The sequence below is a fragment of the Takifugu rubripes genome, chromosome 7 (assembly GCF_901000725.2).
Source record: "Takifugu rubripes chromosome 7, fTakRub1.2, whole genome shotgun sequence".
Classification (NCBI taxonomy): Eukaryota; Metazoa; Chordata; class Actinopteri; order Tetraodontiformes; family Tetraodontidae; genus Takifugu; species Takifugu rubripes.
Window position 1 is genome coordinate 417,838 of NC_042291.1, and position 12,150 is coordinate 429,987.

The window sequence follows — 12,150 nt, forward strand, 5'->3', positions numbered from 1 at the left end:
AATGATGCTTCTTTTGTTACCATAACGACCATATATATTTAAAGAGGATCTATAAAAGTAATATGAAAAATGTTTAAAAAATGAATTAATATTACAAATGAAATAATAAATATAAATAAAATAAACACACCCATGGTGCAATCTGAGAGAACAGAATCTAATCTGAGCTGCTGCAGTGCATTACGCCCCTCCCTCCCTCAGCTACCCCAAAGGCCGATTAACACAGCATCCTTGCTGTGTCACACCATGTCATTTCCAGAATCTGCCTTCCTTGTCCTCTCCCAGCATCAGAGGGATTTACATGATGGTCAGACATTTCTGTCCTTGAAAGCAAAGACAAAGAGGAATTTAAGAAGTTTTCCAGTTCTCTTTTCTGCACCTGATACGGAAGAAGCTCAGGTCATTGTGTGGCCAAAGCCACCCAACTCTCCATCAGGAGTTTGTCAGTGAGGACAAACGTAATGAATCTGTTTCTATCAGCAGAAGAAACTGAAGAGGTTGTTCTGGAGTTGCAATTTTCTTGTGCCTCAAACTCATAGGGCTGGAATGCTGAATGATGGTGCTCCTGCTTCTCCACAATGCAGAAGGCAGCTTTGGAAATATGCCTTCCTGGGTTCATCTGCTGTTGACCTTTCAAAACTACCCAGAGCCTGTGAGCACCTTGCAACTAAGAAAGCCATGTGGTTCAAGAGGCTGGATGCGTCACTTGAGTATATTAGTAACAACCCGATTGTGACGTAGACCATGCTTTATCTGCAGATGTGAAACTGCAATAGCTCTGATAAGAAGCACTGAAGTTTCTAATTTTTAGCCAAAGCCAATAGAAGAAGAAATACTTCACTGCAAATTTAGAAACACTGACAATTGTTATGAAGCACTGTTAATTAGTTCCCATTAAAAGCAGACATACACACATCACTGAACTGGCCAAGCTGATGGGTGTACCAAGAAGTATAAATAGTTGAACAAAACCACTTTTGGAGAGAGGAGAGGTTGAAATCTGAAACTCGAAAAGATTCCACCCACTGGTAACCTAACACGCTTACAGTGAGAGAGAGCCTGGACCTCTGAATCATTCAGAGAAGATCTTCTCTTTTCCATTCTCAAGTGTGTGCACACCGTGGTTGAGAAACCATGACAGCTACAACCGATGTTCTTTCTTCAGTCAGGATACTAGTTCTGCTGTTGCTACTTCCGGTTCTACTGGCACTTCAAGGTAAATTGGCATTACTCAGATCGCCCATAGTTACAATGTGACAGCAACGTGTTGGCATTCTCAATTACCACCTCATGTTCACTGACCGAGCCGCTTGATGATTTCTCACTGGCACTTATTTTATCACCACCTTTTTATGTCAGCAATGTTGGGGTGGCTTTCTGTGTGTGTGTGTGTGTGTGTGTGTGTGAGTCTGTGTGTGTGTGTGTGTGTGTGTGTGTGTGTGTGTGTGTGTGTGTGTTTATCGATCCTTGTGCAGGACCGCAAAAAGGCAATTTTCATAAAAATGAAATTACGCCTTTTGGAAGCATTGACATTGACATCAGAGCTTAACCCTCCTTACATGTTCTTTGATGTGTTAATAATGTGATAAAACAAGTTTTAGAAAATGAATTTGGAGAGGCTGAATATATTTTCTATTGATCCTAAAACTCTTCATTAATAGAATGATTCTCAAATAACTTTATAGATTATTGGATAACCTTAATGAAATAAATGTATCAAATTGTTGTGCCTGGCAAGTATTCCAAAAGAGTTATTTTTTAAGATTGCTAAAGCCGTCCTATGCTTTTGGCATTTATCTTAAAGGACAGATTAGGTTTACAACTTCCAATACTGCTTCCATTTATTAATTTCTAGCTTTAAAATACAGGCTTAGCTGCATACTCTATCACTCTTGACATACCGTCTGTTGACACATCACAGCACAATCTACACGCACAGCCATGTCCAACATCTACCATCTTAATGTCATACTTCAATATCAATATTTGATCCGATTAGACTTTTGGAGAAAATAGCATTATGTAAGATTAGAAGAGATTAAAATTATATGCAATTACACAGTGAGGTTCATCTCATCTCATCTTCTTGAATGCTTTATCCCTTTAGAAGTCACGGGGAGGGTGCACATATGGGCAAAGGCACGGTCCACCCCTGGATGAGTTGCCAGTTCATCACAGGACCCTCTGTGAGCAATTGTGGGTTTCAAGAACACCTCAGCAGTGCTCCAAGGGTGTTTTGGCAACTTCCCCTACTACCAGAACACCTTCCATGTTTTGGCCACACTGGAGCCCAGTCCTCAACAGACTGAGCTCCCAGCACCCCATAGTGAGGGTCATGTTTCCTTCAGCTATAAGGGTTTTGAGTCCATACACGCTTTCTTGCAGCATGTGGATATTTAACCTGCACATCTCCAGGAAGGATGATTCTTGGTGAAAACAGCACTCCAAAACCAAATCCACGTGTATTTAGGCCCATTCCACCAGTCCACGTCTGCACAAACAAGAAACCTATATTGGAACATTTCCACCAAAAAAGAAAATGTAATAGGACATTGGATTTGACCTGAAACTCAACTTCATGAAACTCAAACCGTCCAGCTACTATAATTCATCTACCATAAAACATATATAAAACATAAAACATAGCAGAATGTTGGGGCTTAATGATTTTAAACAGTGGGCCAGCTGTTGAGAAAACATGCAAAAAAAAAATCCTCCTATTTTTTTTTTTTATATTCACAGCAATGATTTATTTGTTCCAGTTGGCATGTGCCATCGGTAATAGGTCTTCGGCAACGCCCCTACTTTCTCATATCTCCAGTGAAGTTGTTTGTGACATCTAGGAAAACAGACGTTGTCCTTTTGACTACTCCTTGATTTTTATTTAGTGGTTCCTTTAGTTTTCATTAAGTTTAGGTGTTCTTCAGTGGACCATCTCATTTTTGCCAGCTCTCAGAGCATTGGAACAACTGATATTAGTGATTAATGTGCTTCCTAATCTGCAATTTCTGGAACATCTGTTGCATAATCCTGACTTTCAGTCCTGAGATTATGCAATGGATTAGCCTTTTTGAAGCTCAATCGTGCTACTGTTGCTGAGGGATGGTGAACTGATGTTACCTTCTGTTTTTGTTACTGTGCCTTCTCACTGTCTTCTTAGCTTACTTCCAGCCTCAGACAGTCAAGTGCAGCTCTGCTCACCTGGCAGAAGCTCTTTGTATCATCAGACTGTCTCATACAGTGTTCCTGATGGTGTCATGTCTTTTTTGGACTTTCTGTCATACAAATAAGACTTCAAATATCTTCCTATTTGACTCTTCTCTGACATAAAATGTGTTTATGTGTTCCAGAGTACGTATTCCCTCTGCGGACTCTAAATTTGCTGTCTGCCTGCCATAATTTGTGCTTATGTCTTAACGTTTTACACAGTACTAGACTAAAATGTTAACATCATTGCTTATTAATATTTAAGACAATGTACTCATGCTATTGCTGTACAAAAATGATTGGTTTGTTGTGATTTTCCATGGATGAATGACTTTCACTGACCTCAACCGAGGATCAGCTGTATTCCTGACAGCTGGTACAGCTGAGAGCACCATGTGATAAACAAGTCACGTGTATTAGATAGGAATGTCAGATTTCAACAGAAAAATATGAGGGAAAACATTATATTTTATTTTCTCCTACCATCGCTCTTCTGAATGAGAACACCTGATCCCGAATCAAAAGTGTGTATTGTGATTGACATGGAATGAAAGCTTGCTAAAGACCCAGTCAGATCCTTTTTTATATTATTAAATGTGATCCTCTATATCATACATGCTAACTTTGAATCTATGATTTTTAATAAATATGACACTGGTTTTGTCATTGAAAGACGCTGTCCTGGCGTAATTTGGAAATCAGAAATCAGAAGTTAAATCCTTGCCGAGACATTTTGAGGTTGCATTGCACAGTTTCCCCTGTGCTTGGGGTACAACGATAATATTCTCATATAAATTTCAACTTCTGAAGCTGTCCTTTCCCTTATTTCCTTTTTTCTCTATGCAGCCAGAGTTACAACTACCGCTTTCTCATAGTTTAGTAAAAATGGCCATTACATCTAAAACTTGTGCTAACTTTTTCTTTCTTTCTTCTCTTTCATCTGATCCTGTGGCATGGTAGCATTGGTATTGCATCTTCTTTGTGTCCTTTTCATCTATCACCTATAGAAGAACACACACACACACACACACACACACATAATGTTTGCATCCAGACTGGACCAGTGGTGTTGTTGCCAGTTAAGTCTTTTCCCAAGATCACAAGTAATTTTAGCAATATTTGATCATATCTCAGTTCAAGGTCACCACACTTCCTTTTATCCTTTAAGTTAGTGAAAACACACACACACACACACACACACACACACACACACACACACACACACACACACACACACACACATACATACATACATACATGCACACAAATATACTGTTTTTTTTGTATGTGCATATATATATTGGTATATGCATACATAGTTGACATTTAACAGAATGTAAGAAAATGGCTGAGATACGGAGGGGTCTATGAGCACTGCAAAGGTACCCTTGAGCAAGGTGCTGAACCCCCCAAATGCTAACATAGGTGCCAGTGATGAGCTGGCAACTGATTCAGGGGTGGATCAGTGCCAGCACCCTCTAGTGACCCCGAAAATAATACAGCAGTCAGGAAAGAAAATTGCTGCTCACTTCAGTCTTTTTATTTCCCCTCAGTCCTGCTGATGAAAATCATCTACATACAAAAAATAAATTCAAATTGTTGAGTGGAAATAAAAAAAAAAAAGTAAAAAAAAAAAAAAAGCACATTCGTTAAATAAAAAAAGAAAGAAGAAATGCAGGCAAATACTCTTTGGGGGAAAGCATGCAAAATGATTTGGTAACTTGCATTTATCACAGCACCTTCTGTCAGTTTGCCTGTAGTTGCTTCCTGGTAGGAATCTTGCTGCCATCAGAAGGACCGAGCATCATTTTCATCACCACCTGTTCTTCATCCTTTGTGCTCTGCAGCTTCTCTGTGCTGTGGAGCCTGTGTGGAACTGGACTCGGACACTGAGGCTGTTGTCAATCAAGGCTTCAAACTGGGTTGCATCTCCTGCAAGATGAGGGGTGAAGTACGGGCAATGACTTCTGTCAGCTGGTACTTCAAAGCTGCAGAGGATGCAAACTTCTCTCATGTGAGTTAACTTTGAACCTACAACACAACACCTCCATTTCAATGTCCTAGTCAGAGATTTTCTAAAATACTGACCTCTTTTTAATGTCTACCTGGTAAATGTTAACAAATCTGTGACTAAAAAAAATATGTACATAATGTCATACATTTTATTAAATGGAATTCTGTGGTGTGTTTTTTTTCAGATTTCAAAGTAAAGCAGCCAGCAATATAAGAAAGGTTCTGATTACATTCAAATGATTTTTTATTTATGATTTAAACAAATATATAATCAATAGAATTCTCTGAATGCATCCATCACAATATTGTTTGCATCCATCACTGGGAACAGACTGTTGCATATGTCATGAGAGTGAACCAGCCCAGTTGTGCATAATTTATAACAGCTTGTTTTTAAGCCTCAGCTGTCTGAAGGATGGCTTTTAGCATGTACTTAGACGTGGAGGAAACCCATTAGATAAAAGATGCCCCTTTTCACCAGGAAGTGCAGCAGTATGGTTGTAACTTCAGTTTAAACCACACAGATACAACACTAATGTTATTTCATCAAGGATGTCTAAAAAGCTGAATATCCATCTTCAACTGCATCTGCGACGTGTGTTTGACCCCCCTGTTCAGGGTGGCGAGTCACTTCATTGCCTCTTGTCCCACCCGGCCAAAGGGGTTAAGCTCCTCAGTGCAAGCAGGGGCACTGGCAATCTGTCACTCTTTCTGCTCCAAGGCGTCCAGATTAAGTCTGTCCAGTACACTCTCATGGCAACATGAGACTCTCACTTTGAGTGTTTTGGTGGATTCAGGTGCTGATGGATACTTCATAGACGGTGGTGAGGCAGTCCAATGTTTCCACAGTGGAGCCAGTCAGTTTTTGCAGTTGTTTGTCATTCCCTCCCCGCTGTCCTCGGGTCCTCGTGGTTAAGGCGCCACAACCCTCAATTTAACTGGTTGTCAGGTGTGCTCACGGGCTGGAGCGCTTCCTGCTACTCTTGTCTTCAGTCTGCTCATTCCTCCCTACCTGTATGCAGAGTTCCTTCTTCCGAGCTACCTGACCTGTCTTCAGTGCAAGAGTTATATCACGACCTTGCAGTCCTTCAGTAAGGAGCGTGCTCTCATTACCCCCGCATAGACCCTATGACTGTTGCATTGATCTCCTTCCTGGGGCGCCGCTTCCGTCTGGCCGTTTATACCACCTCTCCAGACCCAAACAGGAGGCAATGGAGAGGTATGTGACAGACTCGTTGGCTGCTGGTCTGATCCGCTTTCTCTTCTCCTGTCGGTGCAGGATTTTCTTTGTCCAGAAGGACGGTTCCCTGTGGCCACGCATTGACTATCGTGGTCACAATGAGATCACTGAAGAATAAATACCCTCTCCCCCTCCTTGATGCTGCTTTCAGTCCTCTCCACAAAGCCTGTTTTTTCACCAAGCTTGAGTTTTTTGCAGTTGCAGGTCAAGCTTGGTGATAGTATCATCCCATCCGGGTCTGGCAGGGGGATGAGTGGAAGATGTCTTTCAATACACCCCTTGGACACTTTGAATATTTAGTAATGCCTTTTTGGTTGACTAATGACCGGGTTGGTAGTCCCTCTTTTTAAGAAGGGGGACCGGAGGGTGTGTTCCAACTATAGGGGGATCACACTCCTCAGCCTCCCAGGTAAGGTCTATTCAGGGGTACTGGAGAGGAGGGTCTGCCGGATAGTCGAACCTCAGATTCAGGAGGAGCAATGTGGTTTTCGTCCTGGGCGTGGAACAGTGGACCAGCTCTACACCTTCAGCAGGGTCCTCGAAGGTGCATGGGAGTTTGCCCAACCAGTCCACATGTGTTTTGCGGACTTGGAGAAGGCATTCGACCGTGTCCCTCGGGGGGTCCTGTGGGGGGTCCTCCGAGAGTATGGGGTGTCGGGCCCGCTGATACGGGCCGTCCGCTCCCTGTATGATCGGTGTCAGAGTTTGGTCCGCATTGCTGGCAGTAAGTCGAATTTGTTTCCGGTGAAGGTTGGTCTCCGCCAGGGCTGCCCTTTGTCACCGATTCTGTTCAAAATTTTTATGGACAGAATTTCTAGGTGCAGTCATGGTGTTGAGGGGGTCCGGTTTGGTGACCTCAGGATCGGGTCTCTGCTTTTTGCAGATGATGTGGTCCTGTTGGCGTCATCGGCCCGTAACCTCCAACTATCACTGGATCGGTTCGCCGCCGCATGTGAAGCGGCTGGGATGAGAATCAGCACCTCCAAATCCGAGGCCATGGTTCTCAACCGAAAAAAGGTGGAGTGCCTTCTCCAGGTCAAAGTGGAGATCCTGCCCCAAGTGGAGGAGTTCAAGTACCTCGGGGTCTTGTTCACGAGTGAGGGAAGAATGGAGCAGGAGGTCGACAGGCAATGCGGACTCTGCACCGGTCCGTAGTGGTGAAGAGAGAGCTGAGCGAAGCTCTCGATTTACCAGTCGATCTTCGTTCCTACCCTCACCTATGGTCATGAGCTTTGGGTAATGACCGAAAGAACAAGATCACGAGTACAAGCGGCCGAAATGAGCTTCCTCTGTAGGGTGGCTGAGCTCTCCCTTAGAGACAGGGTGAGAAGCTCTGTCATCCGGGAGGAGCTCGGAGTAGAGCCGCTGCTCCTCCGCGTTGAGAGGAGCCAGATGAGGTGGCTTGGGCATCTAGTTAGGATGCCCCCTAGACGCCTCCCTGGTGAGGTGTTTAGGGCATGTCCCTCCGGTAGGAGACCCCTGGGAAGACCTAGGACACATTGGAGAGACTATGTCTCTCGACTGGCATGGGAACGCCTGGGGATCCCTCTGGATGAGCTGGAAGAGGTAGCTGGGGAGAGGGAAGTCTGGGCTTCTCTTCTTAGGCTGTTGCCCCCACGACCCAACCCCGGATAAGCGGTAGAGGATGGATGGATGGATGGATGGATGGATGGATGGATGGATGGATAACATGAACATGAGACAAGTTGAGATAAACCTGTAAAAAACGCAAAATACAAGCTCTCCATGTCCAATTAAGGTTGCAAGCTGTAATTGTAGTACACTCTACAGCCAAGCTGACACATTTTTCTACCAAATTCCTACAGAAACTCTTTTTATGATTCCACTTTGTAACCTTGATTGTTGTCAAACAAGTGATTCTCCTCAGTTCTACAGATACAAAGACGCAGCAGAAGAAACCATTGATGCACGTTTCTATGGCCGCTTGGGATGGAACGGCAGTAACAACACCAAGGATTTGCAAGATGGATCCATCTACATTAACACAGTGACCTTCAATGACACGGGGACCTACATGTGCATGTTCAATCGCACCCTTGTGTATCCCAACTACAAGTTTGAAACCAGCATCAACAAATCCTTCATTTTAAACGTGGTGCCACAAAGTAAGATCAGAAGGGAACCTTTAATCAGTGTCCACATTATGTCATTTGAATCAGACTTGAATAATTGTATATACTGTATATATGTGTGTGCGTGTGTGTGGTGAAATTAGTGGGGTGACTGATACAACAGTCACTAGAGTCTACTGATAATGAAAGCAAACATAAGCAAACATTAAACTAAGAAGAATTTTTGACAATAATATATGATAATATTAAGAATATTGTGATTAATATTACAATATTTGGATACTGAAACAGAAATGTTTTGTCACTATGTCACCTGCAATTTAATATCAAATAGTGGCTTTTGGAAGCCAACAATTACATGAATAAGACTCCAGACTGTAACCAAAACAGGTTTTGTTTGAGCTTGACTGTTCCTTTACATCACCAAATATTGGCTGCACAACTTTGATGACCTTTTCCATCTGGGAAGCCTATATCCACTATATAATGCCTTGTCTGGATCTCTGTGTCCCCAGGGAAAAGGGGACTGGCCTCCATCTTGTCCGAGCTGATGATGTATGCGTCCATCATCGGGCTGCAGTTGTGGCTGGTGGTTGAGATGATTTACTGCTACAGGAAGATTTCGGCAGCAGGAGAGGAAGCGATAAGAGAGAGCCCGTAAGAGCTGCTCACACAGGCTCACACACGCTCTCACATGTGGCCAGTCCTGCAGGGCTGGGCAACTGTCCCGGGCCACCAGCCACCAGCAGCTCTTCTCTTTCGGCTTTCAAAATAACCTTTTTTTCCTCTTTCCTCCCCCTCCATGAGCTGAAATCTTGTCACCTTTTCCTATAGGGAGGAGTATTTAGCTAGAGCTTTGGAAACCAAAGATAATTGTGTAGGTGTACAGGTGGCAGAATAGCGCCGGTACGTGTCCTCTTTAACACAATCACTTACAGGAGTTCTTTACACTTGTCTGTTGTCATAGCAACATAACCCCATAACTTCCACATTTCTGCAATGCAAATTTGAGGTGTCAACAATATAACAACAATACTACTACTACTTCTACTACTACTATTACTACAGATGCTACAACCACTTCTACTACTACAGCTGCTGCTTCTGCTACAACTACTACTAGTAGTACTACTACTACTTCTGCTGCTACTACTGCAGATACTGCTGCTGCCACTACTACTACTACTACTACTACTCCTGCAGCTGCTGCTAGTGCTACTACTACTGCTGCTGCTACTTCAGATGCTGCTACTACTGCTAGTACTGGAGCTGCTGCTACTGCTACTACTGCAGTTGCTGCTTATTACTGCTACTACTACTGCTGATACTGCAACTACTACAACAACTACTACCACTACAACTATTACTGCAGCTGCTGCTACTTCTACTGCAGATGCTGCTACTGCTACTACTACTGCAGCTGCTGCTGTTACTACTACTGCTGCAGATGCTGCTACTGCTACAACAACAACTGCTGCTGCTACTGCTACATATAGTAGATGGTGGTGGCCAATCAGCCTGACATAGTGGTGATAGATAAACACCAGAAGACAGTGGTGCTGATAGATGTAGCAATCCCAAGTGATAGCAACATCAGGAAGAAGGAACACGAGAAGCTGGAGAAGTACCAAGGGCTGAAGGAGGAGATAGAGAGAATGTGGGGCATGAAGGCAACAGTGGTCCCAGTAGTGATTGGGACACTAGGGGCAGTAACACCCAACCTGAGTAGATGGTTCCAACAGATACCAGGAACCACATCAGAGATTTCTGTCCAGAAGAGCACAGTCCTAGGAACAGCTAAAATCCTGCGCAGATCCCTCAGACTCCCAGGCCTCTGGTGTGTGTGTGTGTGTGTATATATATATATATATATTATATACACTTTACAGGTCATTTTACTATTTGGTACACCCACATTAATTTACTCTTTACCACAAGGTGTCACTATAATATGTAAGTTATATTAAGTTAACTGGCAAACAAACCACATTAAACATTGTCTTAGTTTTTATTTTCATCCAATCATCACACCACCAGGACACAAAGATTGTCTGGGGGTCATTTTGAAGTGGGCATTTAAAACTGCAGTTGCTCCATATGTATTTGCAGTCCACGCACACACATTTCCAAGCTGTCCTACGTGTGATAAAGTTTATCACGTATATTTTGGCCAGTGGATTTTTTAAAATTCATTTAATAGTTTCATTAATTTGTTCAGTATACTGTTGATTTTCCATTCAATAAAATGCATTCAAAGGTATATTCTACACATTTCCACTACTTTCTTAGGAAACACAATTACAATCTCTGGCCAAGCAAGAAATATACACCTATGCTACAAAAGTAGTGATTAAAAAAAACGTTACTTTTTGATACTATACCAATAAATCCAATCTTTCTAAGGGAAAATCCAGACATCATGTGAGAAAGGAGGAAGTCTTCAAAAAGGTTCTGAATTCACCTACATAGTGGATCTGTTGCTTGGGTTTGCTGTGTTTTTGACTGGCTTTAAGTGTTTTACAAATCGGATCGCAATACCTCTTTAATACGTCTTAAATGTATCATAACTGCACTAACATTGGAAGATTAATGACACATTTAAAGGATGTCAGAAAAAATAATTGGTAAAATCTTTAGCATCAACAATTGTCATGGGACATTAAATCTTAAAATCTATAAAAACATGAGTTTTGTACAGAACATGAGATTCAGTGTCCTGTTTTTGGTTATCTTCAGATGTAGGAGGAGCTCCAGCTGGCTTCCATGAAGGATGCAGCCTTCAGCTGGTCCCTCCTGAAGATGGACCCAGAAAATACTGACTTTCCAGGCTTTCCCTCAGTTTCTACTGTATGTTTCTATTCTGAGACACACAAAGGTTTCAGCAGGTCGCGACATCATGTTCTCAATGATGCTTTACAGTTACCGTAAGCAGAAAAAAACAAACACGTGAATGTATTTATTTATATGTTTGCATCCAGACTGGACCAGTGGTGTTGTTGCCAGTTAAGTCTTTTCCCAAGATCACAAGTAATTTTAGCAATATTTGATCATATCTCAGTTCAAGGTCACCGCCCTTCCTTTTATTCTTTAAGTTGGTGAAAAAGGACACACACACACACACAGAGCAAATGTTAACATCCAATTAGTATTTCTTCCTTTGTAACAAAAGTAAAAGTGGAAACCAGTTCTACCAGAGGGGAAAAACTAGAACGGAGGGTAAATACAGAAGCATTTGATCAGTCCTAACAGCCACTTTTTGGTGTCTGGAGGTTAGTGACGCAGCTACTGCCATTTAATGCTTTGTTTGTTTTACAGCTATTCTGCACATTTCTCCGTTAGTTATTTATCAGTCATAAAGCAGGATGCCGAAAACATTTGGAGATATTGCAGATAAGGCAAGTAATATCCGATCGATAAAGTACAACTGCCTGCTAACTAGTTGAGTCTTGCTAAGAGCTTCCTGTGGTTTACATTTCAATTAAAGCTGAAAAGCCCATTCAAGCAACAACAGGAGCTGACTGACACGGTGTGTTATAACACCGTTGTTATAACACCTCTGAATCTTGCAGACCAACTTTTTCTAATCATGGCTTTCAA

General features: G+C 42.4%; 1 protein-coding gene across 2 annotated transcripts; it reads left to right on the forward strand.

Moving 5' to 3' along the window:
* Positions 1-494: 494 nt before the first annotated feature.
* scn1ba (sodium channel, voltage-gated, type I, beta a) lies at positions 495-12,080 on the forward strand. Of its 2 annotated transcripts, XM_029838421.1 has the most exons (6): positions 495-1,216; positions 5,055-5,221; positions 8,349-8,586; positions 9,069-9,210; positions 9,388-9,459; positions 11,290-12,080. In XM_029838421.1, exons 1-5 carry the CDS (start codon positions 1,135-1,137, stop codon positions 9,452-9,454), a joined length of 696 nt encoding a protein of 231 aa, XP_029694281.1. In that variant the 5' UTR covers positions 495-1,134; the 3' UTR covers positions 9,455-9,459; positions 11,290-12,080. The 2 variants fall into 2 exon arrangements, with proteins under 2 accessions (XP_029694281.1, XP_011616513.1); XM_011618211.2 differs by lacking the exon at positions 9,388-9,459 and having other exon boundaries at positions 501-1,216.
* Positions 12,081-12,150: the final 70 nt, after the last annotated feature.

Bases quoted from the DNA above. Each gene is read 5' to 3' on its own strand.
- scn1ba (XM_029838421.1), top strand. From the start codon at position 1,135: ATGACAGCTACAACCGATGTTCTTTCTTCAGTCAGGATACTAGTTCTG. The intron at 5,222-8,348 runs GTGAGTTAACTT...GATTCTCCTCAG, and splicing joins AGGATGCAAACTTCTCTCAT to TTCTACAGATACAAAGACGC. The intron at 8,587-9,068 runs GTAAGATCAGAA...CTGTGTCCCCAG, and splicing joins TTTAAACGTGGTGCCACAAA to GGAAAAGGGGACTGGCCTCC.